Consider the following 26,849-nt stretch of genomic DNA (forward strand, 5'->3'; position numbering starts at 1 on the left):
CATCATGTATTGACGACGGCATATTCTAGACGTTAAATAGTTCATTTATTCCCAAGTTATGAATAAAAACACTCCATAGTGTTGTTGAAATGTATATTTCCTATCATTTTGTCTCTGAGAATTTGCAGTTAAACCCCTCATTGATATTTTCCTTTTGCTCATCTTTTTAATGCTTAACAATGTATTGGCATTATGAAGAGAAATTACACAGTGATCTCTCAAAGGCACCCTACTTACACAATCTAAATGGCTCAAAGGAGTGAATGAAGTTAGTAAATACGCATCTCTGAAGTTAATACAAAATAAAAATTGAAACTGAACGACGACAAGACTGAGTTTCTGATCATTGGTACATCCCAGCAACTCGCTAAAGTAACTATTTCCAGTCTCCGTTTTGGCATCTCTGAAGTTAATAAAAAATTAAAATTAAAAAAACTCCGAGAAACCTTTTAATTTTATATTTGACGGGAGTTGTTTCTAGGTAGCTCTTGGATGATAAGATGATAAGATGATAAGGGACCTGTCATTATTTTTCGCCGAAGGAGAGGGGGGGCTGGGGATTTTTTCAGGGATCACATGGCTTCCAGGGGAATTGAGGGGAGTTCACTCACCGCTAACTGAGTAAAAGCGGGTACTGGGTACTATAGAAAATTGACTGCCAGGGAGGGGGAGGAGGGGAAGAAGGGGGTTAGATTAGGCGTGACAAATAATGACAGTTTCCTTATTGATGCTTTATCGAAGATCTTTTAAAATTGGTATTTCTTTAGATATCAGTGTTACGTTCAGATCATGCTGATGGTCTTCAGAACCATTGATAAAAATGTACCCCATCTCTTTCATCAATGGTGCACAGGCCTCCTCGACCAGAGAAACGAGTGAGGGATCTCGGACGAGCCTCCAGTAACTGATACGGTTTTCGTTATCCTCTGATATCATAAAGGCCTTAATTTTGAATTCTATCTCCGTAGGTATTCTGCCTTCAGCAATCCACTGATAAATGGAATTCGTCATTGGTAGACCAACAAAGTCATACATCACTCTCGCAGCATTCATAGCACTGCCTGCGATGTCTTCGTAACGCACAAGTTTGTAACGACCTTGAAACCACGTCGCCCAGTTATCTCTGACATAGTTTAAATTGTTGGTAACTTGAGAGCACAGCAGCTGCACATTACGCATTAGCAGACTCAATCCTTCGGATGTTAAATTTTTTGAGTAAAATAGCGTCTTTTCAGGTCCTTGCGCAAAAAACTTGCGTCTCAATAGTGAGGAAATAACAGCACGAGGATCCCTTACCAAGTGAATGATTAAACAATCAAACTGTTGTGGATCAGCGCGGCACACTCGTTCAAGCTCCTTTATTCCGATTTCTCTGGGAAGTCGTGTTTGCATGACTTTCGCTACAGTGATTTTCTTACCTCTACAAGCATCTCTCACGGCTTCCTTGGTAAATTCCGGTGTAGAATATCGCCAATAAGTGAAGTGTTTTTTCCCCCTAGCGAATGGAGGAATGGATCTGTACAGTGTATTATTCTTCAAGAATCCACATCCTAAACAGTCACGAAATAAATCAAAAAAATCTTTGGTGTACGCTCGATTTGTTTCGTCATCGAAAGGATTCCACTCGTCCTTGTAAACCTTTCTTCGCAGGTTATGAAGGGGTTCATAAAGATAAAACACGTCAGGGTGAAGATTAAATAAGTTGCCGGTAAGCGTCGACCCTGAACTCATGTGAGTCAAAATGATCACATTCCATCTTTTATTATCTTCAGTAGAGACTCTCAGAGAAAGGGACGACCTCTTCTCTGCGGGTTTTAGCTTTAAATCTGACTTCTCGGTTTGGTATTTTAGTGCTGTTTTAGCAGAAATACTTTCACGAGGTTGTATTAAAGATCTCACGGTGTACAACAAAGTAGCCATGACAGAACAAGTAATCAACGCAGAGAACAGCACGGTACCTCGACACCTGTAATAAGAAAAGTACCAACGATGATTAAAATCATTTTGAAATCCATAAAGTCAGGTTTCCCTAAGAATGTAGTCACTCAAGTAGTATCTATCGTTATATAACATTAGGATATGCAAGAGATTTGTTTGACAGCAAGCCTTGCGGGTGAATCAATGAATTTCCTTTTTTGTGCGCTGAAGTCTACGAATAAGCTGCGAAAAGACGGTGCTTCGTCAAGTGTTTGGAAAGTGGCCCTTTCAAAATCGATGTCACTCGAGAAAAAAACATAAGTTGTCTCTCACAAAAGGGGCTCTACGCATGCAAATGAACTGGATGTATGGTGCTAAAGAACCTTTACTGGTGTTATTATTTGATAGTATTAGCCATTCCTTGTTATTGTTATGAATATCATTTTTTATGGACATTTACTCTGTCTATTTCGGGCAATTACAGAAAATTTAAGTTTCTGTTGACCGTTATTACAATAATAAGCATGAAACACGTCATTTAATCCCAGCGCTGAAAGTTGAATTTGGATGCAAAAAATTGAAATTAAAATTGAAAGCATAACATAATGAAATAGCGGACAGTTCAGGAGAAAGTAAAAACGTTTTAATTCAGAGTTTGAATGAAAATAGTGAGACAAAAATAACCAACAAGGCACAAACAATGGGCTTAAATTCTGAAAGTCTTGGGCTCCAAAACATCTATCATGAAGTAATGGAACTTGATCAAAATTTTCTACGACTTTTACGCATTCCAAGTATAGTACGAAAGACGGGAAAAATTGCGAGCCTATTAGCCTTCGTGCAATGGTTGCCATTGACCGACAACAAACGTAGAAAGAGAAAACAAGCTCGCTTATTCGCGGAAAAGATTGCCCATAAAAACTTCCCTGCAGAGGAGTTAATTGAAACTATCATGTAGCAGTGTGGACTGAGATTTTACCTTGAAAAAATGAGCTTGTTAATCATCCTAGAACACAACCGCTTTATGGCTTGGGAAAACATCTCACAACAGCTTTAATGATAGCGTCACCGATTCAAAGTAATAAATGATGCCATAGAAACGGATACGATCAAAGAAAAAATTTTCACGAATTTAAAATCAAATTTTAACCAATATAAATAACTATAGCAAATATAGATTATAGACGGACTTGCACATAGGTTCTAAGCCCCTGATAATAATAATAATAATAATAATAATAATAACAATTTATTTAATGTCCGCGGCGCAAGTTATCCGTGCAGTATAAGACAATGTCTAAAGCTGAAAAGTGATTTATTAGTCAGTCGTGTAACTGGATAAAACAGGATCTAATCAAAATGGCTTTGGCTTGGTTAAAGCAAAATTGTTTTCCTTTCGGTGATGAAAAAAGCAACTTGCTCTCATATTGAATTTGCAAGGAAAAATAAAAAAGCGATTATTAATTATTAGGAATTGTTGACTGCATTTCGTTTCGCCATGGTTGGATCACCAAAATAACTTTTGACTTTAGATCGGGCAGTTCGCAATTCGTTGTTCTAATATATTTTGTTGAAGAAATTTTCAAAGGTTATCAGATACTCGTTCATCCTAACAACGAAGTGTCCCCTCAGTCATTTTGCGAAACTCGACGTTCCTCCCAAAGCATTGCACACCTGACTGGGGCTAATTACTCTTGTTACCAGTTTTCCCTCATTTGTTCGCACGAGATCAAGTCTTCCCCCCTCCTTTTTTTGCAGGCAAACTACGGCCATTAGCATTTCATTGTCGTCCGAGCCACGGGGGTGGGAAATTTGAAAGTTGCTTCGATGGGATGGGGAATTTGAACCAGCGGAATACACGTGTTTTGATTTTAAATATAAATAAGTTTAAAGGTAAAGAGTCCGCTGGCGTGAGCAAATGGCCTCGCAGAAAATTTCCACATCGCAGAATGAAGCTTATAAGCGGAAAACCCGACAGCAGCATCAAAAACTATTATGTAACTGCAAAATTCTGCAACATTCGTTGATCACTCAAAAGATCGTTCAATCGTTCAATAAAAAATTTTGCTTGCGGGGGGCTTTGAACGCCAGGGGGGGAGAATTCGAAGGAACCGATCTTAAAAAGTTTAAATGGCCAGGGGTTGCGCGGAGGGATGTTGAAGCTTTAAATTGAACGACGCAAAACCGACGTCACTTCATTTGTCTTCTTCTTTCTTTTAATGGTTTGCAGAAACATGAAAACCCATTTCCTCTCCAATGTTTACATTTAGAGGTGTTTTCTATTTTTAATTACGAGGGTTGAAAGTAGCAAATGAAACGCAACACAATACACGAATATGGCTGCAATTCAGCAATGGTTTCTTCATTGTTTGTAAAATAAACAAGACACAGAATAACTTAATTAGGAGAAACAACTGAGTTTGACTAGTGTTTGTCTTTGATCAGTTTTCAGTCACATTGTTAACAGCTACACCTGGGCAGCTAAATAAACGACAATTTTCAGTTTTTGTTTGGTTTTCGGTTTGCAGTTAGAAGTTCGTATGATTACATCATCTTTATTTTCAGTTGCTCGCTTTTATTGGCTTTCAGTCTGAAGTCCTACTTGTTCCTTTACCGACTTTTCGTTTAAGCGAGTAAGTTTCGGAAAATTTCAAATCGAATTTTGCTCAAGGCTTAAAGATCTGACGGAGAATGCCAATAACTAAACAGGTGAGGTTAATTTGATTTTTTTTTATTCGCTGTATATAAGCTGCATTTGTCTGTAATCAATTTCCTTTCTTGGCGCCAATAATTAGTATTGGTAATACAGAACCGAGTGGAGTCCATTTCGGTCTGTAATCATAGGAGTGATTACAAAATCGGATCGGATGACCGCGAAGCGAACGTACGATTTATCAATCACGAGTATGATTACAGACTAAACTGGACGACACAAAGTCTTGTTACCGTTTTTTCGTAACCATTACAATTTCTGAAAAAAAAACCCAAATACATTAATTTGAGAAAGAGCTTTCAATATTAATTATCCACAGTGAAAATTCCCCCATTTTCGAGTTTCCGGGTAAGTGGTTGTTGCTATGGTTATTTAAATCAATTCTTTGATTGGTGGATGTAGCTGAGTGGACTTCACATGATTGGCTACTTTAACTGTCTGATTACAGGTGTCCGATTACAGCCAATTGTCCGATTGTACTGTCTGATTACAACTCTGCAGAATAATTAGTGAAAATTACAGCAGCTAATGCTAGATCACATTTGAGGAAACTGTAATGGTTATGATTAAAGGTAAAATCTAATCAATTCTACACTTCTTTGACCCAGATTAGATGCCTCGGCTGGTATACTTACGGCAAGGAATAGTTTTCCATTCTTCCATCAGGATTTGTCATGTCTCCATATCAAGCTTTTGTATTTTTATTCGTTTCAACCACTGCTGGATTGGATGATTGCAACACGGTCGTATCTATCAGAGGCTACCTTCTGATTGGTCGCCCTTTCAAGATAGCATCCGGGAAATCCCTTACGACGTGTATTTTATCATGTGACCGGGATGCAAACTGTTACAGCTTCAATTATAAATTTCCCAGGAAGACGTGCGAGTTGAACAATGTGACTCGTTCCCTTCGTCCTGAAAAGTTTTTCTTCTCTCCTGATGCCGTGTACTTTGATCACCCATCCCGTCCCGCGGGATCATGCTCGGGTAATTGGCCCTGTAGAAATAAGGGGAAGTGTGTCAATTTGGCGGGAGCTCCAGGCTTTAGGTGCCAATGCCGATATCATTACATAGGAGAAACGTGTAAAGGTATTTTTATACATTGCATGAATAAAGTGATGTTTGCAAACAAAGACTTTATTGTTAGCCAGTAGCCACTGTTCAGAATGATGAGCCCATGCTCGTCCGAAGGCGAGAGTCAACGAAAATTGAGTCTAAGTTAACCTTTCCACTCTCCTGATCTACGTGTAAATTCTCCCTATGGTTTTCGTGGAAGTTCCTTAAGATTTCTTTTAGCTCTAAGTATTTGGCGATGAAACAACTCTATGCTTACTGTGCCTGACATTTTCTTTCTTTTCATCACTTTTATGACGACTTGAGAATGTAATGTAAGGATAATAGCAGGTAATTTAGTGTTAACAACAGAGTTGAAAACGTAAATTGGCCACAGTAAAGGGTAAAAATATATATAGCCTTTTTCGGTCACAACAGTTTATCAGTTGAAAGACTCTCAAGCATTACTCTCTCGTCTATTAAAGATTATGTCAACTGCAACGTGGATAATGATGATAATAATTGTGATGACGATAATGAAATCATGAAATAAATGAACATGGAATAATTAGTTTGCAGTTCACCCCCACTGGGAATGGAAGACGGTAGGATACTAAACCATCAAATAACAGCGTCATCGGATGGATGGTGGCTGCCGGATTTCAAATATTACAAGGCTAAAGATGCCCGTTTGAAGGTTCAATCTCTTTCTTGGGTCAGTAGTTACATGGATTCAACTCCTTGGCTTCAAGTCAGCTTTGCGCCAGAAATCAAACTGATCAGTGGTATTGCTACCCAAGGAAACCCATCGCATGACTGGTGGACGACAAGTTACACCTTGAAGCACAGCATGACGGGTAAAACATGGCGGGAGCATGAGCGACAAGGATTTACAGAGGCAAGTGAGATGATAGCCGGAGTCTATTGTGGAAAACGCAGAGTTGCACATTGCGTCTTTGGTCAGACCTAGGAGTAGCACTGGCGAAGAGAAACCAAGAGAATTATTTTGAGGCAGGGGCGGTGATATTATTTGTCAACCAGCTTTAGACTGCTTTCCTAGCTCAGGTTTATAGTTTGAATAGAAGACATTCTAACTGAGCCTTGAACTGAGTGACGTAAATCTGTAACGTTAGTCATCACTATCAAGTAGAACAGTCGTTCTCTGCGATTTCAATAGGGGCACAGGCAAATTGTTCAAAGGGGAGGGGGTCTTTTAAACAAGTCCCTGCGTCTTGCAGTAAGTGGGCGATACCACTGCTCGACCTATTGTATCGGCGAGCTCATATTTATGCAGTGAGAAGGAGTTGCATTGAATGGGGTCCCTAGCAAAGGAAAAATATGTATACCAAGCAGATTCCTCATCGGCTTAATCATGGGGTTTGTCGGCAATAAACAAAAAGACAAATTTTCCGAAAAGGAGGGAGGTCACGAGTACCCGGAACAGCCCCCCCCCCCCCTTGGTACAACACTTTTTAAGCTAGACCACTTTTGACAATAATTTTAAAATTGATCGATGCGCGCTAGGATTTTATGAAAGCTTGCATAGTTAGTTATTGGAGGTTGCGACTACTCCATCCAAAATATTGAGCCACTTCGTTCTGTCTCTTCCAGGTTTTTCTTGCCAATTCGGACCGCAACACCATCGTGAAACATGCCATATCTCCTCTCATCAAGGCTTCGTTCATCCGCGTTCTTCCTTTTACGAAATATGGACGGTCTGCTCTACGAATTGAGATTTATGGCTGCGATTCCGTTGATGAATAAACACTCTACCAAACTACACGGCTTTTCTAACTTCCAAAATAACAAACTAACAGAAATCCCTGGATGTGTGGACAGTGTAAAAAATCTTTCATTTTCTTTCAAATTTTTGTTGATAATAGGGCCTCACAAGGATAGCCTTGTCGGTAGGGGCCAATATAATAGGCAATTTCATCAGTCGAGCGAAATATTTTATCGAATATCACGTTGTATGTCACTAGTTTATAAATAGTGTTTGTTGTCTTGGTTACATTAACCCACTGAGTCGTTAAGCAATGACTCTGTTCTCAGACTTCTCTATTCAAAAAATATTAACAACCACATCGAAATCTCTTTGCTTTGCAAAAATGACAGTACAAATGCAAAAGTAAAGAGATAAAAGCAAAAGAAAATTCCTTAGCCAGTCTAATTAGTATTTTATACAACGTGTCTGAATATGACTGATGTATCTAAAAGCTGGTGGCATATGGCCGTGTTGCCTGTAACCGCAGCCAACACGGCTTATATTGGTATATATCAGCTGAAGAAGTAAAAGAGACCGCACAGGTGAACGATATAGGTAAGGCGACCCTAGATTAACGAGAATAAAAACAGCATTTTTTTGTCATCTAATTTCAAGAAACTGGGTAGCTTGACAATTGATCTGGTTAGGTTTTTTTTGTTTGTTTGTTTTTTTTTTGTAAGTCCTTTTAAAAGATAATTTGGAACGAGTATTTTAAACCATATGGATGTTTATCAAAACAAAAACTTTGAGGAGGTAGAGGAAGTTTCAATAAGGACCCAAGAAGCGTTGTATTTTAAGATCACGGAACAGCTGATCTGTTGGAATTGGGCAACATGGCAATTAAAAAACTATTTGAAGCACATTATTGCCCAAGCAATCCGTTTATGTAAAATAGCTCTTTTAATTTCAGTCATCTATGTGTGTATCGTATACGTAAAATGTCCAAATGAGTTATGGTCAATTAAAAATATTTGTATATATTGCATTATTAAACTGGCTACAATGACGTTAGCCCGAATACAATTTCAATCTTAGCGAAATTCTTTAACCGCAATTCACGGCAATTCCTACCAAAATGATTAATTCTATATCTGAAAAAAGCGCAGCATAGCTATAATCCTAAAGTCACCCTGTGTTCTATGCGAAGAAATTAAGTCTTTTTATAGTTCGGTTTAATTGCTATATTGGTAATGATTGTGCAGCGACACTATCATAAACTTCCTTATCCTTTTATCTCTTCGTCTTGATCGTCGATTCCTCACACTGGCTGCAAAGATTCGCTGCATGGATCACCACTGGGTCTTTTACTAGGTTGGGATAACATTTTCGAACTTGTAAATGAAAAAAAAAATGGATAAAATTTGATATACCATCAACCACAAAAGAAAGCGCGGGAAAGAAATACTACACCGGAAATTAAATCAAGTTGTTACCGGAAGCCACTATCCAATCAAAATTTACATTTTGGGATCATGTGACAAGGATGGCTTCGACATGGCGGCTGGTGTAAACTTGTGTGATGTACGCATTGAAGAAACTCTCAAAATAAGAATAGGTAGGTTCAAAATATTGCGGGAATTCTCTCGAGAATTGCTCTCCATTATCTGTGTGATTTTTCAGGTGAGGCAAAAAATCTTCCAGCGAGAAAAGAGCCAAGATATTCGCGAAACTGTTATTGTGTTGTCACACTTGATCAAGAAGAAGTATTTAGAACCTCAACGGTAGAAAAAAGTTTATGGTGAGTTGCCATATGAATATTGCAGTTACTTCGCACCGTTGTACTTTAAATATTTCACAGAACCTCTAATTATTATTTCCCATTCAAAGGCTGGGGCTCGTGCGCGTTTTCAGTGAAATATTTAGCATTGATCTGTTTTTTTATTCCGTACAAGGAAATTTTTCTGTTAGAGTTCACGCACGATTTACTCTGGCACGGTTGGTTTTTTGCAAGTCTTGTCTCCACACGGAAATTTCATTTGCATTGCTGTCTAAATAACCATTTGAATATAAAAAAATTAAGACCTGCATCTTGTATTGTGGAAAAAAAAAACAGAGGGTTTTTTCATGATCGTGAAAAATAGGGAACCCAATACGTCATTTAGTGGCAGAAACTTATTTGATTTACGCTTGCATTTAGCGACTAGTTTGAGAGAGTGGCATATTAATCAGAAATACTCTAGACCAACTCAAAAAGAAAATAATACTGTTCAAGTTTGTTTGATAAATATCGTTCCTGAATCGTCGCTTTTCGCATCATTATACAATCAGCGCCGGCCCGTTTTCTGCTCAATGAAGAAATTACTTGAGCGTGAAAATTTTGAAATGGCTTATTTCTTTCCTTATAACAACAACACGCAAGTTAATGTTTGATTGTAGTTTTGTAACTGAGAGTTGCTATACTCTTTTCCTGTATAATTTATTTTACTCTTCAAATTCGAGTGTATTGTTTTATTTTTGTTACAAGTGTTCATTAATTTTTAAGGTTTAGGGAACGTGTCAATTTTGTCATTTCTCGCTAATTGGTTGTAGGATTTTCCATATTATGTTGTATCTGTCAAATTATTCAAACATTTGCTTTTCTTTTAATTCGTTTAAGCTAACGGTTAAAATTCCTGTACATGTATCAAGTAAAATCGAGGTTTCTATAGCGTATGCAAAATTTAATTTGTGAAATATCTCACTATGCTATTTAATTTATTAATGAGAGGTAATTACTGAAAGAATCATTTTTCTTAAGGTGATAACCTGCTATTGATATCCTGAATCTTATGTTGCAAAAAGTATGAATAATTGATTTAATACTGGAAAGATTGGGAAATCATGCCTAGATGTTACATGGGCCAGGACGAGTGAATAGAGATCACATTTGATCAAACTCTGCAACTTGAAAATCTTTTTTTTTTGCTCAAGGTTTTTAACATGAGATTTTGAATAATATGTGGTTCAATACACTCTCTGGATGCAGATGTAGCTATAAATAAATTGGAGCATGTGGGGTGCAACTTAAGCTAAAACAGGATACATCATTTTAGAATGTAGAGAGCACAAAGTAATAGTTCTGATGAAAATCACAAGTATGATTACCATCCAAAGTTATGTGGCAAGAAGTTTCATTGTTACTATTTTACCTTCACGTTGAAATGATTTTTTTCTTAATCAAGAAATAGTGGACTTCAGTCAGTACCAATTAATTACGTTCTGATTCATTAGAAAAAAGAGATGAAAGAAAATAAATGAATGCAATTTATGTTTATATTACTTTATTGAAATTTGACTGGTTGGTCAAAATAGTTGGATTTATCAACAAATGGCTCATTTATGGCCCAATCAGGTTACAAGGATCGCCAGCAATTTTCAAAAACATATGCGAAAGGAAGGAAATAAGATGATTTTCCATTTGAATACAATTTTTCTAAAAAATAACAAACAAACAAACAAATGATTTCATATTCATTTTCACTTATTTTATCTGTTAAACTTAATCATGCCTTGGCTCTCAAGAAAACCATCCAAAACAGATCAATTGTATTTTCTCTGTGTTATAAATGTGTGACATTTTCTTCTTTTTTTTTTCTTTTCTACAGCCCTTTTTTTGGTGAAGATGTACATTTTGAAGTTCCAAGAGACTTTAGGACATTATGTTTTTATCTATTTGACACTGATCTTATAGGAAAGGATACAGTTTTAGGAAAGGTAAGTTAGTGTGATTCAAATGTTAAGAAAAAATTATATCAGTACATTTCACATGTAAGGGCATATTAACCCTTTCACTCCCAAGATCTAATTAGTAATTCTCCTTACTATCTGCCAAACAATTCTTATAATGTTAGTTCAGAGAATTTGTTATTGGATCAACTAATAATCCCATGATTGATATTCATCTCTATTCACATCACCTACCTGCTTGATATTGTATTAGTATTGTAAGGAGAAATTCTGTCTTGCTCACTTGTGGGAGTGAAAGGGTTAAAAAAGGATGTACAACTATTAATTTAGTACTTTCATGGTAAGGTACATTACAGGTATATAAATTTGTATTCAACTAGGCCCAGTTGTATAAAGGTTGCATAACGTTATCTAACAGATAAATTGCTATCCAGCAGGTAAATGATAGCAAAACATACTACACTATCCACCGGATAGAGATTTATCCAGCGGATAACGTTATCTAACCTTCAAACAACCAGCACCTGGCCAGTTGTGATCACACCACCCAGCTCTGGTTACACTGTTAGCTGTGCTCACATTCATCATTAATCTGATTGTGAATGCGTGATTGTGAACAAAGGAAATGTAGAGACTGTTATCACAGTGAGATCAAACTGTCTCTAAGACTGGTTTTCACAAGTTGGCAAAATCCCAAACAATCAGGAGTTTCACTGTGTCCTCAGATTTTGAAACTGGAAATCTGTTGAGAAACTTATCATTAGACACAATATCGAGAACTTTTTTAGTTATTTCCCATATTAATGCTCTCTTGGTAAAAGGTATGGAACTTCAAAAGTCACATTTTATTAATTTGGAATGCTCTCAAGTTGAATTATCTAGTCCTCGTACAGTTTTGGAATAGAAATATCAGCCCAGTGGCTATAAAGAAATTTCCCATTTGAACAGAAAAATATTTATTAGGCCACCCAAGCTCATCTACAAGACCAATAGGGAAAATCTCCCCCAGAGAACCATGAGGCTCTGCCTTAACAATGTTGCTGGTAATTCTTTTTCAGGTTGCAATTAAGAAAGGATGTGTTCATAACTATCCCTCAGATACATGGTTTCCTTTGGTTCATGTTGAACCTGACACAGAAGTTCAAGGAAGAATACATATAGAAATCAAGCATTATGAATTTATACCTGACACTGATGATGATGAATTCTCTAGCACACCCAAACTAAGTATTAAGTACGTGTTTTTATGTAAACATGAAATCAGTAATCAGTGTTCTCCCTTATTTTAAGCATGAAAGGTTAAAAGAAATTTTTAAACCAGTAGAGCTAGAATTCCAAGCAATTTTAGGCAGTATTAAAGGTACTACAGGTGATGGATTTACCTGTTACTGCTTGAAAAAAAGAGCACTGAGTTCTGTTCAATACCCTAATGAATTTTTTAAAAGTTTAATTATGTAGTCCTTTGATGTTGAAAATTGTGCATTGTATGTTTTTTTGCGTCTTTCTTGGATATAGAATTTTTAAACCAGTTAATTTATTTAAAATTTTCCTTTGTTGCTGATTATTAGTTATGTTAAATCATGGACAAATTAAAGAATATTTCCAGAAAGAATGAAAATTTTCACTCACTAATGACTGGTAACCTACTCTTGCAGTAACCATGCCTAGGAGGCTGATATTCTTGGCTGTATTTGCAATACTTATCATTCCTTTTGTTTGTTTGTTCGTTTCTAGGGTGGTGGAATGTACTGACTTGTATGGGTGTAATGGAAATGGCACATTTTCTGATCCGTATGTCAGTATCACCTGCCAACGCCCTGTCTCAAGGTAAATTTAAAGTCACTTAATAATTTATTTGGTAGCAGAGATCATTAACTATAGAAAAAACAGCTCTTCTTAAGATCTGTATCCAGAGCTGGATCTTTTACAAATTATTTTGATAATTTTACATTTTTCTCTAAAGGTCAGAGCCTAAGAAGACCAAAGTAAAGAAAAGAACATTGAATCCAAAATTTGAAGAATCATTTCTCTTTGAAGTATGTGTAAATGCTTTGATTCGTAGTTATCATACATAGGTAATTTTCCCATTGTCCTTTGTCAAAGCCATGGTGTCAAAGGTTTGAAACCATATTGATCAAAAACTTAATTTTAAATTTCTTTTTCTGTATAGATACCTGATGATGATGTTGAAAGTTTGGTTTTGAGGTGTGCCTTGACTTAAATTCAATTTGTGTCAATTATGGATTTATTTTTTCTTTTTGAATTAATTAAAAACTACTTGGTGAAGGCAAGTTCAAAAGTATACTCTTGATCTTTGAATATCCTTAGGTGCACTGCCTGGAGTGCCAGTCTTATAGGGGAAGATATCTTCTTAGGAGAAGTAAGTGGCAATTAAAATGACTTTTGGTTCAAAGGATGTTCCTCTAACTCCTAGAGTGCTTCAGTCTTTTATTAAATTTCTATTTTGGCTAAGTTGGTGATATATGATGTATTTCATAGTTAATGAGTTTTGATCAGTATATACCAGTAGTTCTTTTCTTCACAATATTATATATTTTTTTTTATGATAAGAGTTATTGCTGAATGCATTACATGTCAATTTCTCATATACTCTAGGTCAGGGTTCCTCTTAGTAAATGTGATTTGTCTTCAATGCATGAAGGATGGTGGGTACTTTTCATTGATTGAAGTTATTTTTTCATTTAATATTTTAAATTACCTGTAGATATCACACTTAAGATGTCGTGTTTTTTTAGCAGGAGAAATGCTGGTTTTTTATTAAAATTATATTTCTATTTTTCTTCTAAGGTACTGGCTCGGACCTCGTGAAGAGAAGAATGACCCTCCAGTTAAACAAGATATAGGCTCATTAAGGCTCAGAGTGACTCACACTCAAGATCATGTATTTCCTTCAAGTTTTTATGAACCACTGAGGGAAACAATTTTGGCTATTAAGGATGGGCAGGTAAAGGGAAGGGCATGTTGAATTTTGTGTGTTGAAATACAAAGTTCATTATGTAAATACTGTATCTTTTCATTCATTAGGATGTACAGACAACTGCAGCCCACATTCTAGGTGATATAATTAAGGATAAGGCTACTGTGGCAAAGTCTCTTGTCAGAGTTTTTTCCCACCATAATCAGGTGAGCTTTTGTTGTTGTTTCTTTCACAGTGAGATTTGAATTAACAGTGTAGACAAATGCAGTGTTCTCCCTTACTTTAAGCACAACAGGTAAAAGAAATTTCAGGTAAATAAAATTTTAAATAATTTCAAACCATCTTTGGCAGTTTATAAGAGGTGGTAGCTTTTATTGGCTTCTATTGGCTACTGCCTGAAAAGGAGAACACTGCAAATATGAAGTTTTCTTGATGCAGATACATTACACATGTCTCAGTTAAATCTGTTGTTACTATCATGTGCATTCTTTGGTAAGCACATAGATGTACCTGCAGCCATACTGTGAAACTACTTTTTTCCCTTGTCTCTTTTGTGTTCTTTTATTTCTTTATGTTTGTTTGATTTTGTGTTTTTTTGCATTGGTTCCTTTTAGGTTGTAGATTTTATAAAGCTGGTTGTAGATCATGAAGTCCAAAGTACGAAGTGAGTACTATGACTTGTTCTTAGATTGAAAGGTCAATTTGAGCAGAGGATGTGACATATCAGCTTTCAGTATGGTTTTTTATAGTATTGCTGAACATGGCCAGACAGGCCATAATAAAGCATCATCTGATATTAAACTGATTTACATGAATGCAGCTTTTTCTTACAAAGATTTTTTTTTTCATTTTGTTTTCAGAGATTCCAATACACTTTTCCGAGGCAATTCTGTAGCAACCAAGTCTGTTGATGAGTTCATGAAGCATGCTGGCATGTATTATCTTCATGACACCATTAAATGCCTCATAGATGAAGTGAGTTCATTGCTGTGTTTAGAAAATTAAAATTCAATATAATCTTGCGCTTATTCCATAAAATCCCTCATACATGTAAGGCCTTGTTGGCCTGAAAAGTACACTACATACTTTTTTTACAACAAGAGAAAAATATATGTGCAGTATTTGTGAGAATGGCCAGCAGTGTGTGCTGAATATAAATGAATTTTGCTACTTTGTTTAGATTTATGATGACCACAAAAGATGTGAAATTGACCCAGCTAAGCTGAGAGAAGGGGAATCACTTGAGGGAAATTTGGTGAGTTATTGAGAGGTTCTTTAGTTTTTACTTTTCTGTCTTGTTTGTTGACAGCAGGTGATGAACACTTGATAATTATCTCACATTATAATCACTGTTAACTGATGGCAGAATTCTCAGAGCTGAAACTCTAAAAAATGTATGGCAAACTGTATGGATAGTTGATATAAACTCTTGGGAAAGTGTTAAGTTTTGCTGGCTGTCAATGTGTTCAAGTGTTGTGTATTCCTGGCAACCAGGAAAAACCTTGCAAAGAAACTCAGTGGTATAGTTTGTCAGCTGCCAGCTCTTTGGTAGAACCCTTTGTGAATGTGTTTCATATCACTTTGCACAAAAAAAACATGCAGCGTTAATTATGATGTGATTGTTTTTTGTCTTGTTTTTTTTAATGCAGGTTCATCTGCGGAGCTATGTAAATAGATTATTTGCAGCTATCACATGTTCTGCCATGGCATGTCCAACTGTAATGTGTCAAGTATTTCACACCATTAGAGAAGCAGCTGTCCGAAAATTCCCAAGTAATTGGTCTTCATTGTAACTAATTAATATGAATTTGTCTACTATGAAAGGCTCCAGATGGAGGAACAGAAAAATGAATGACCCACATGATAGACAGGACAATGCTCAAAATAATTTCCTGGCTGGCACCAGTCAAGTTGTTTGGTTAAACCCATTTTAGACTTGACAAATATCCATGACATCAAGTCTATTTACCATGCTTTAGTTGTACATGCATGCAGTCCTGAACTCAATGCTGTAAGAGTGACTTAGCTTTGTTTAAAACCTGAACTTAGCTCAGAATTAAATTCTTCTTTTTGTGCCTAAGCAACTGGACAAAAATAATGTGTGGCATCCAAGGAGTTAACTAGAAAAAAAAATCTATATTTGATTGGACATTGCCGTTAACCAGGCATTGTTTCAAGCTCTGTAGGATAAATTAATGGAGCTGGAAAATGTATTTATTTTCTTTATAATTATCTGTGCAGTTAATTGATTTTCCATGAACATGCATGTGTTTTGTTTTGCCTTGATTTAGGTGATGAAGATGTGTGTTACACATCAGTGAGTGGATTTGTGTTCCTGAGATTCTTTGCACCTGCTATTTTAAACCCTAAATTATTTCAGATGAGGAATGAGCACCCAGTGAGTAATTTGTGATCTTAAATCTAATTGACAAAATAGCAATTTAACGATCAATGTCAGTACCTATGCAACTGCACACCTACCCATCCCCTAATCCAACAGCGACCCCTACTTGTCATCAATTGACTGTTGTTGAGTTAAGAGAGGGGTAGGTGCACAGTTGCTCAGATACTGCCATTTGTCATTCTCCTTACTGTCAACCATACAATTCTTATAATGTTAGTTCAGAGAATTTAGTATTGGATCAACTACCTATCTCCAAATTGATATCTTTCTGTATTCTCATTACTTATCTGGTTAATATTGTATTGATAGTGTAAGGAGAAATTCTGTCTTGGTCACGCACATGGAAGTTAAAGAGTCAAACTGTAGCAGCAGTTTAAATCCCAAAACTGCTTATTCTTCTAAGAAGCTTCAACTAACATCTCCAGTACTCAATAATTTTTTCATTCAAGTTTTAAGCACCATTTTTAGATACATGTAAAGAATTTAATTACATCAACTTTATTCTCTCTTGATATAACAGGATGCACAAACAGCTAGGACACTTACACTTATTTCCAAAGCTATCCAGAGTTTAGGAAATGTTGTGAGCTCTGTGCTGGTAGGTACATTTACTTGACTGTCCATTTCCATCAATTTTTTTATAGAGCTGAATCAAATTTGAAATTTTTCTGCATATTTTTTTGTTTTTATTTATCATGATATGGAACAGTGTGGACAGGTAAAGGAACCTTACATGGAAACGTTGAAGTCAGTTATTCTTGATCAGGAACATATCACTGCTGTCAAAAGAGTAAGTTTTGTGTTTGTTTATGGGGTATCTAGTGTATAAGGTGTGTTTTTCATGTTTGGTGTTTACCAGCCTGTGCAAAGGTCAGGGGATAGTGCCATTTTTTGCTGACCCTCTCTTTTGCTTGTTTTTGCTGACTGAGAGCCTGGCTGGAACATGTTTATATTGATTGAAATCAACATTGAGTCTTTTGGGTATTTAAAAAAAGAAATGGCTACAATACTCTATGATTCATCTCAGAATTCATTCTCTTTTAGAATAGAAGTCAATACCTAATAAGAATGTAAAAATATAGAGTTTTTGGTAAACTTAACATTGTTGCAAACCTTTTTGTAGTGTGTATTTTTCAGCGAGTGAGTGAGTATTAGACACATACCAGTAATCAGAAAATGTGTGGTTATTATCTTGGATTCAGAAAGCTTCCACTTTTGCCAAAATCAAAATGGACAGCTCAGAAAATTAAAACACCAGTTTGTAGTGTTAAGTGATAAGATGCTTGCTGTGTATATGATATGTAAACTTGTTCTGCAATTGTTTCAGTTCTTAGAGATCATTTCCTCGCCCAGCAGAGCACAAGGACTACCTGTAGACTCAACAATTGTTCTCAAGGAAGGGTGAGTGATGTAGATGTCAGAAATATAATATTTCTCATTCTGTCTTTCACTGATTGAAATGATAGTTTCTATAGGAGTAAGCTGTATTTGGTGCTTTTATTGATTACTGTTCTTTATTATTTCATCAGGATGTTAATAAAGAGAGCTCAAGGGCGAAGTAGACTAGGTTTCAAAAATTTTAGGAAGAGGTTCTTTGTTTTAACCAACAAAGGCCTTTCATACTCAAAGGACAAAACTAAGCCAGTTGTAGGTCACATACCTGTCTGTGATATCTTGGGAGCAGAAAGTTTGGGCGAGGACTCTTTTCACCTAAAACTGGTAGGTTTGTTTTATTTTCTCAATGTTTTGCCTTGTTTGCTGTTTGATTTTGTTCTTTGTTGTCCTCGTCCTGAACTGTCTTAGTTTGTAATCCTTTAAAGCTGTCTGTAATTTTGTGTTTTAATGCTGTGGAAAAGACTTGGCAATGCTTCGACATTAAATTACTTTCACCTGTTACTTAATATCTTTTTAAGGACACTTTATTAATAATTGGCTTGCAATGCTTTTTTTTTGTCATGTGGCACCTTGCCTTTTCTTTCTTTTGGTTGACTAAGGAACAACCTATTAAATGTCAAAACATGCTATAGTGTACACATATCCCAAGCGATCCTTTCCTGCTGCCTGTTTCACATTGCCTCAGCTCTTCCTGAACCTTTTTGCTATTCTACTTACTCAGATGGTACAAATAATACAGCCCGATAGACAATTGTATGTACAGGCAAGCAACACAGTAGAGGAAAGGGAATGGTAAGGAAATAAACAGATTTAGCCCATTTAGATTGAGTTTTGTTGAATCAAAACCAAGGTGATTGTATCAGCCAATCAGAATATAAGAAAGTATCACAGAGTGGCTGGGGGAAGCAGGAATTGACAGGTTGTTTGGTGGAGGGTTTTCAGCCAGTTATCAGGATTTCCTCCCTCTATACCATCTGACAATCAGAATCTCAATTTATCTTGGAAAAAAGTTGACAAAGCCACCCTGATGAAGTTACACTGCTAAGATCAAAATTATCTTTTATTTATTTATTCATTTATTTTATTACTGATTCTCTTCTTCATGTATTTTTAGGACTCGTGCACTGCGTAAAGTATGTCAAAGCAACCCACACAGAGTTAAGAAATATCATCCTGAAGCATTTGTATGTGGTAAATGGCTGTGGTAAGAACAAGAGTTTCTATTTGTAACTCTTTTAGGAGGTAACATGTTACAGGAGAATAAAATTCTGTGACTCATTGTTATAGTATAAATTTATTTTTGCTACTCTTTCAGCTGCAAAGAGCGGGCAGAAAAAGCACCAGGATGTGCAGCTATAACAGAGTAAGCAATTCTGTGTAGACTTTAGTGAGAGTGCATTTATTGTCACTATACTATTATTTATTTATTTATATATCCTTGTAGAAACTATGACAGTTAAAATTATGGTATTTTGTCTAAGAGGACCAATCATTGTAATCAAAGTTTGCAATTCTCAACTAATTGTGATGGCCCCAATTCAGATGTGCTTAACAAGGTTTCCTATTGGTACAACTTCTGTTAAAGTAATAATGTTACTGTTGGCAGCTTAGTTTAGATAAAATTGATACAGTTTCTCCTTGTTCAAAAACATATCCTTGTTTCCAGCCAATGTTGATGATAATTTTACCTATAAAATGTTCTTTAATAGTTATTATAAAATCAAATTTTCCATTTCTCTTTGTTTAGAGTGCCTCAACCTAAATGTGTAAATGTAGCTATTGACTGTGATCGGGAGATTGAAAGAATACACTCACTGTTTTTAATAAACTTGGAAAAGTTGGATGAATTGCAAGGTAAGTTACTCCTTGTGTTTTTTTGTTTTTTCCTTTTTCTTTTTTGTGTGATTAATTAAATTAGTCAAGCTTTATTTAAACATCAATGACTGATGAGTACTTCCACTGTGTACTTGAACATGCTCAATCTCATTCATTGTTTTCATCAAAATCCACAATTTTTATTCACCCCTGAGTTTATGTTCACTTAATACACCTTGTATTCAATATTTTTATCTGTTTTGTCTCCACTCACAGAATATCTCTTGCTTAATGCCTAATTTTTGACATTGACCAATCTCACATTGTTACTTTTGGAATTAGTCTCTTGGAACAACTAATGCATTAATATCTAGCAGTTTTTGGTTTTCTGTCTGCCATGTGGTTTTCCTCCGTCTCATTAATTTTGCAATATGTTTCCTTTATTGGTCCACAAATTTACAGTGTTTCCAATCTGACTGATTGAGAGGATGGTGCAAGTTTTCTCAACCAATCACATAAGTGAAACTAAACTGAAACAATCCAATAAGAAGATCTGATTTGTAATTCCTCTTTCTAGTTCTTACATGTTTCATGGTAAATTAGTGACAAGAACTTACATTTAAACCAACTTGAAGAACAAACCTCAGCTGATGGGTTTGTTTCTTCTCTTCATCTGTTTCCAGATAATATGTCAATGTTTTCATACAAAATACCATGGCAGTCACCTCTTTTTGTGTACCACAAAAGATAATTAGAATTTGTTACATAGTTTTCATCTCTGAAACTATTTTTTTCTCATCCAGTTGAATGTGAGAGTCAAAGTGAAAACTGCACTGTTGAAGGAACAACCCAGGAGATGTGGAAACAGAAACTGGAAACCATTAATGACATCCGTTCACATATCATCAGCTTAGAACAAGAACACAAACAGCATAGGAAAATAACACACAGGCTGACCAGACATGGCAGCAAGTAAGTCAGACTACAAGCAGTCCCTTTTTTCCAGCAGAGTCCTTTGCGTGAATTAAAAAAAAAAAACTAGGGAGAAACAAAAGGGGCCACCTGATGCACTGAAACCTCCTTCATTTTTACTCTATTTTTACTATCACACTGTTACAAACTAAACACATATACATGGAACATGCTAAGTCTTTGACACTCTACAAACACAATTACAAACATAGCAGTATTTTTAATAATTTTCACTTGACAATGATGTTATGGCATATCGAAACATTGTATCTTTTTAACAAGCTCTATTCCAAAACTCCCATGCAATTATGCATTGATTGTCAATGGGAATCTGGATTATCTTTACAGATACTGTTTCTTATTTTTTTTGTTCCTCTTTCAGGAAGTGCCCCTGGGGTCCAACTCAAGAATCTCCTGATCCATTTAGACGTCATTTGATCTTATAGTAGTCAATGTTTGTATATAAAGTGTGTAGAAGTGTTAGATTGTAATGCTTCTGTCATAGTGGTTACTTCTTGAAGTGCAATCCATAAAGACTTCCTTCTTCTCTGTATAAAATGCAAACTCGCATACTGGATAAATTCTCCTAAGGAAATTAGTCAGGATGCCTCAGGAAGAGAACGTAGGTTGCTGTTATTAAATTTTTTATTTAAGTGAGATTTCATTTTTGTTTGACCCTTTACAACAACATCACCTGAGTGTACTGATTTTCAGAACAAAGAGCTTAAACTCTGCATTTTATTTAGTAATCTAAGTTTATAATTTTATAATTATATTTTTTAAGTTGAATTTACATCCTTCAGACTTACAGCAAACAAGTGTATTTGTTATCTTTCTCTTTCTAGTGTGATGTGGTGGCTTTTTTAATTTGGTAGTTGTTTCTTTTATGTGGTATTGCGATTTGTAGAAAAATGTGAAAAAACTTAGAGGGAAAATAATTTTCTTTGCAGTCATTTCTAAGGGTAAAAATAGTAGAAAAATTAAGTTTAGGAGTATGGGGTATTTTATGTTTACCTAATTAAGAAAAATTATTTTACTATTTATGGGTTATTTGAAATGTTATGCAAACACTGTTTAATTTCTCAGAGAAGTTGATCCAATTAATTTTTTTTTGAGAGGGGCCAGGAAGCTAACTTTTAAGAAAACTCTTAAGTCCTCATCAATTTAGCACAAGTCTGTGCTTCGAAGGACTGTTTTCATGTTAGAACTCGCAACAGATAATTGTATAATAGCATACCAAACAAATTGAGTTTGATCTTGGAAGGTATTCAAAGGAATATTTTACTTCAGATACAGGTGCAATACTCTGGTAGTAAAAAAAGAAGCACTTGCCCTCTCTCTTTTTAAGACAAAAATTCAATTGGGGTTCCCACATTTTCAAAAGATTCCCAGCCAGTCATAAACTTAACATACACAATAGTGAAACTGATTACCATAAACAGTGCTGGTTCTGGATATTTTGTCATGAAAACTGTGTCTTTGAAAGTAAGCCCCATTGAATGGTTACAAGGGGTGTGCACAAAATTGAACAGTTAGTCATGGGTGAGATTGGCTTAAAACTGAAGGCTGTACTATAATTGGTGGAGATCTGTTTTAACAAGATGAAATGCGGAGGTCTTTCATGCCAAAATATTTTTTTCCTTGGGCTCTTTTACTCTGCATTCATTCTAGTCCTCTACATTTTCTTCATGATCATGAGTGAAGCATAACTCAAACAATGTCACATCCCTTTTTCCTTTTCTTTTTTTTTATATTTCAGTCTGTTTGTTATTGTCTTTTTGTTTTCATTCTGTTTTGAGTTTGGTTTTTAGAATAATTCTTTAAAAAATAAATAACACACACACACACTGTTACTCTGTTATTCCTTCAAGTGTTGAAGCCACTCTCATATCTGTGGAACTTATCGTTTGTTTAGTTCTGTGATCCTTTCTGACTTTTAGATGTTTCTAAGAGTTGAATTGCATTTTTGGCTGCTCATTAATGATTTAATACTTCAAATTTAGATGTTGCTTCATTGTATTGCTTTATTTTTGTAATATACCTATATGTTAGATTTTCAAGTCATATCGATGTAAACTATTTGAAATTTTATGCATGTAGATGCAAATTATTTTTGTTTAGATTGGACCAGTATGTTATTTATAAAGTTTTGCTGGTAAAACCAGCTCTTGGTTTTATTTAACCACTTGATAATAAGCAGTAAAAATTTCAATGGTCAATCCAGCTTCTCACCACATGACTCCCTAATGATGAACTCCTGTTCATTCAGTGGCATTTACGCCAAGAATCTTGTCTGAGTAAACGCAGTTGTGCAACAGACACGACACTTTCACACTGGTTTGTCCTAAACTTATCACAGTTTCACAAATCACACCCTGGTCCTAAAAATCATCCACTACATGTTAGTTTTCCTAAAGCCAGTGACACACTTTATAAGCCAATTATGGTGATAAAATCACCAGGTGTGTCGCTGGCTCTGGGGAATAACAGATGATGTATTTCTTCATATGTGAGTTTTTAAATTCATTCACTACCACAAGATATTAACATGTAACTTCTCCCAAAAAAATTCAAAACATACAGTAGTAAGTTTATGAGAATGGAAAGACTATTGTATGTAACACTGCCTAATTTACAAGGAAATGTCAATTAGCTAGTGGGGAGAATTACTGATTTTGATCTAGGGATTGAGAGGTAAAATGCAATGAATTTTTTTGTATTTAAATGATGACACAATTTTCCATTATGATTTTCACAAAGTTTTTCGTTCTGGTATTGAATTAAAAATTCATGACATGTACCATAGAGCAAGATGTGTGTTTGTAATAATCTCCTTTTAATTGGTTTGTTATGTTAATTTTATATAGAGTATGAAAACTAACCCGTTACATCTAACTTAGACAAAAGTTAAGTACAGTTGCCCCCAAACAATTGAAAATAAAACAAGTTAAAATGGAGTCATTTCATTGTGTGATTTTTTTGTAGACATATTATTTTAATCAAGAAGAGACAACATTTGTGGTTTTAAAAGATACTTTTTAACAATTTTTGTTTAAATTAAAGTGAAAGCAAAATGCAACTTGAATGTACAGTTGCTGCTCAGAATACTAATTGGTATAAACACAAAGGAATATACCATGCCCAAAGGAAACGTGCAAGTTTTAAACATGTGTGGGTTGGAAACTGCTGGAAGCATCAGTGGTGCAAACAGAGAGTGTGAACTAGCTTGGAAATTGGAAATTTTTAAATGTGTGAGAGGTCCACACCCACATTTAGAAAAAAAATGATAATTCTAATGAAGCAGTTGTACGTGATGTAAGATACTGCGTTGGACCCCAGTATACAAAATTTAGTTACTCTCAGAATATCTCACTTCATCCAGGAGTATTTTGTTACAAGCAATACTTAAACTGTGTTGTTCAGATCATGACCTTATGGCTTTCATCAATAAGTACACTGAATGGTTGATGGGCAGTAAGACCTTGATATTGGTTCCTACGCCTCTCAGAGGAAGGAGGAACCACTTCTGGAATGTTGAAACCTAGATCCAAGTTCCTTGGACTTCTGGATGACAGATTTCTTTTGCTCGCCAGTCATTTTTGGTAAGTTTAAGTCCTGGTCTCGATCAAATGGTCTTCGTTCAACAGGCTTGTCTTTATCTTCCTTCTATCAAATCATGGAGGAATGTGAAAAGATTCAAAATAAAATGAAACTTACTTCAGAAATATAACATAGATCAAGAATTAGACATCACTTTACTGCTATCAATTTTCTGTGGTTCTTGTTATTCAAAAAACAGGCACAAGTGATAATTGCACCATTTTGAAGTATTTTCACTCACCTTTTGTTTTTCAATTTTCTTTGTATGCATATCCATCAAGGATTCTCCCCTGTGCCGCTTCTGAATGTAAACAGTACAACAATTAGTTTATGTACCCGCAACTGCAATTGCTTCAAAGGAATCTTTTTGATAGTCCATTGACCCTGTGACTGTGTGAATAAATACTTATAAGATATTGCAGACTTTCCTTAGCTTCTGATTCAAATGCTTATATCAAACTCAGAAAAATTGGCAACAGGAGAAATGATTGAATAAACTACAATGTGAACATAACAATTACAAAATTCACCAACATGTCACCACTCACATTGTGACTTTCCACTTGCTTGGTCATCTGTTGATCCCTTGTGATTTCCCATGGAGTCCTGACAGGTTCATCATCATCACCACCTCTTTTTGATCCTCTGTTACCCTCCTTTGACTGTAAGATGAACAACCAACTGACTAAAAATCATGTTTCCCCTGCCCCACACATCCATGATCAACTCCAACATATGAGCTTTAGTTCTACCTTAAACCACTCTTTGCAACACTCTATTTAAAATAAATCTACAGGGCTCATCAGGCACAGGTGTAAGTAAGTAGATTGTTAAGACTTAAATGTTGGAAAGTAAATTATAAATAACTCCTGTACCTTCCTGGCCTTGTCTGCTGGAGTGTCTGTCCAAACTGACTGATCACCTACTTCAACAGCACGAGCACGGAACTTACGGGGCCCCAAACCTGAAGGCAAAAATAAACCAAGGGATGAAATTAGAACAAAATTATGTTGCATCTATTATAAAAAAAGAAACTTGTGTAAGAAAATTTTGCACTGTCCAACATAAACCAAGGTTTCCCACCAAGCCAAGAACTTTAACATTGACAAAATGCAGTAGACTGTCATAATTAATTATAAGCAAAGTCAAACTAACCCACCAAAATTCTTGCTTAAGTCTGGAGGCAGCTCTGTCATCCAAGTCTCTCGCTTAGGTTTTGCATCTTTCTGTAAAATTGATTTTTAAACTTTTAAACAGCAGTTCACTTTATTCACTATTGGGGGCCATATGTAGAAGGAGGGAGAAGGCACAAGGAAAAAGGACAAGGAAAAAGGAGATGGGGAGGGTGGCAAAAGGGACCTAAAAGTAGACAGGAGGTGCAAGACAAACAAGACAAACAAAAACACATACTGCGTTACTGTGAAACTCAGAAATGTATATTGACCAATCTGACAGAGCTCAGGATGCAAACTTAAAAAAAAAAGACACAAACTGATTGCCTTTTTATAGGAGACAGACATGCCCACACAAAAGGGAACAGTCTTAGGTTCCTTCCCTTTTTTGCAAGACTGCAGTGCTGCATTGTTAGGAGAGTATAACAGGGTGACTTAGTATTATCAACTGTGTTGATACCGTAGAGTTCTGATAGTAGTGACCTTCATTACTTTCGGAATTGGCAGCCTTTGGAGGTTGCTACCTTTGGGGGTTGCTACTTTCAGGGGGTTGTTACTTTTGGGGAACAAAAATAGTTTACAAATAGAGCTGGCGTGAGCTTTTTTTTTTTCCAAAATAAACAATGAACATAAAATTAAAAAAAGAACAACATTTTATCTGCATTCCTTATGTATAGATTGTGTTTCATAAAAAGAAGGTAGCAATGATAAATAGTCAATGTTACATTTAATGTGGAATTTAAGAAAAGTGTTGATAGGCGAGCCATAGAACACTTGTCCGTAAATCCAGTGCTTTATGACGGGGAAAAGTGACTGCTGGTGATCAGTGTGTGCTTTTTACAAAATGGGTGGGTATAGCATGGAAAGAGACCTCGTGCCGGCTGAAAGACACAGTTATCTGTTCATTTCTGAAATGCAGAATTTCACCACCCATTTCCAGTAGCAGGGACAGTGAAATAAATATCGATGGTTTACCGGACTACCACATGGGTGAATCAGCCGATATAGAGGAGATCGAGTTCTTCACTGACTCAGAGGAGGAAAGCTAAACTGCTTCAATTGTACTGCATGATGCACTGTTGCCTTCTAGTCTGTACCCTGTACCAGTATCTCAGTGTCATTTAATTGGAAGAAACATGTTTGTGTTAATTGACAAAAACTATTTAGAGCTTTCAATTTCAATTTGAAGAAATGTTCCTGTTGTTAATACAAAATTATACTGGGTTAGTTCTTACATCACATCATCAGTGAACTGATGTCAAGGATGAATGGTGGCATAAAGCTTCCCCTTGTTGTAAATTAAAGGGCCTTATCATGAACAATTTAAGACGCTGCACAAACATATTATTGTACATTAAAATTTTGACTATTGATCAACAAATTAAAGGTATATGGTATACAATTTAAAAAACTTTATCTTGCTACTTTCTGGGGGGGAT

The 26,849-nt window shown here is 35.7% G+C and overlaps 4 protein-coding genes across 4 annotated transcripts in view; 2 read left to right on the forward strand and 2 right to left on the reverse strand.

The window, feature by feature from the left end:
- Positions 1-514: 514 nt before the first annotated feature.
- On the reverse strand, positions 515-2,982 carry LOC131789114 (carbohydrate sulfotransferase 1-like). The gene is made up of 2 exons (XM_059106221.2): positions 2,897-2,982; positions 515-1,966 (listed from the first exon to the last, which is right to left on the reverse strand). Exons 1-2 carry the CDS (start codon positions 2,956-2,958, stop codon positions 733-735), a joined length of 1,296 nt encoding a protein of 431 aa, XP_058962204.2. The 5' UTR covers positions 2,959-2,982; the 3' UTR covers positions 515-732.
- A 3,296-nt stretch (positions 2,983-6,278) lies between these two features.
- Positions 6,279-8,041, forward strand: LOC131772292 (retinoschisin-like). The gene is made up of 2 exons (XM_059088219.2): positions 6,279-6,581; positions 7,295-8,041. Exons 1-2 carry the CDS (start codon positions 6,279-6,281, stop codon positions 7,445-7,447), a joined length of 456 nt encoding a protein of 151 aa, XP_058944202.2. The 3' UTR covers positions 7,448-8,041.
- Positions 8,042-8,896: 855 nt separating this feature from the next.
- Positions 8,897-23,595, forward strand: LOC131776865 (ras GTPase-activating protein 3). Its single transcript, XM_059093104.2, has 26 exons — positions 8,897-9,003; positions 9,069-9,186; positions 11,033-11,141; positions 12,173-12,348; positions 12,849-12,941; positions 13,078-13,150; positions 13,285-13,319; positions 13,443-13,494; positions 13,731-13,780; positions 13,923-14,079; positions 14,160-14,258; positions 14,667-14,716; positions 14,913-15,027; positions 15,233-15,307; positions 15,702-15,825; positions 16,344-16,450; positions 16,977-17,054; positions 17,166-17,246; positions 17,784-17,857; positions 17,986-18,175; positions 18,573-18,643; positions 18,966-19,055; positions 19,167-19,214; positions 19,599-19,705; positions 20,470-20,638; positions 21,021-23,595. The coding sequence occupies exons 1-26, from the start codon at positions 8,943-8,945 to the stop codon at positions 21,082-21,084; spliced, it is 2,466 nt and encodes an 821-aa protein (XP_058949087.1). The 5' UTR covers positions 8,897-8,942; the 3' UTR covers positions 21,085-23,595.
- A 40-nt stretch (positions 23,596-23,635) lies between these two features.
- LOC131776962 (GPALPP motifs-containing protein 1) overlaps positions 23,636-26,849 on the reverse strand; it is a 4,343-nt gene continuing 1,129 nt past the window's right edge. Inside the window, exons 4-8 of the mRNA XM_059093208.2 lie at positions 25,398-25,464; positions 25,114-25,202; positions 24,787-24,900; positions 24,480-24,539; positions 23,636-24,304 (exon numbers count right to left, since the gene is read on the reverse strand). Coding sequence (XP_058949191.1) covers positions 24,143-24,304; positions 24,480-24,539; positions 24,787-24,900; positions 25,114-25,202; positions 25,398-25,464 — 492 coding nt within the window. The 3' untranslated portion in view covers positions 23,636-24,142. The remainder of the gene's footprint in view (positions 24,305-24,479; positions 24,540-24,786; positions 24,901-25,113; positions 25,203-25,397; positions 25,465-26,849) is intronic.

The sequence above is a fragment of the Pocillopora verrucosa genome, chromosome 6 (genome assembly GCF_036669915.1).
Source record: "Pocillopora verrucosa isolate sample1 chromosome 6, ASM3666991v2, whole genome shotgun sequence".
NCBI lineage: Eukaryota > Metazoa > Cnidaria > Anthozoa > Scleractinia > Pocilloporidae > Pocillopora > Pocillopora verrucosa.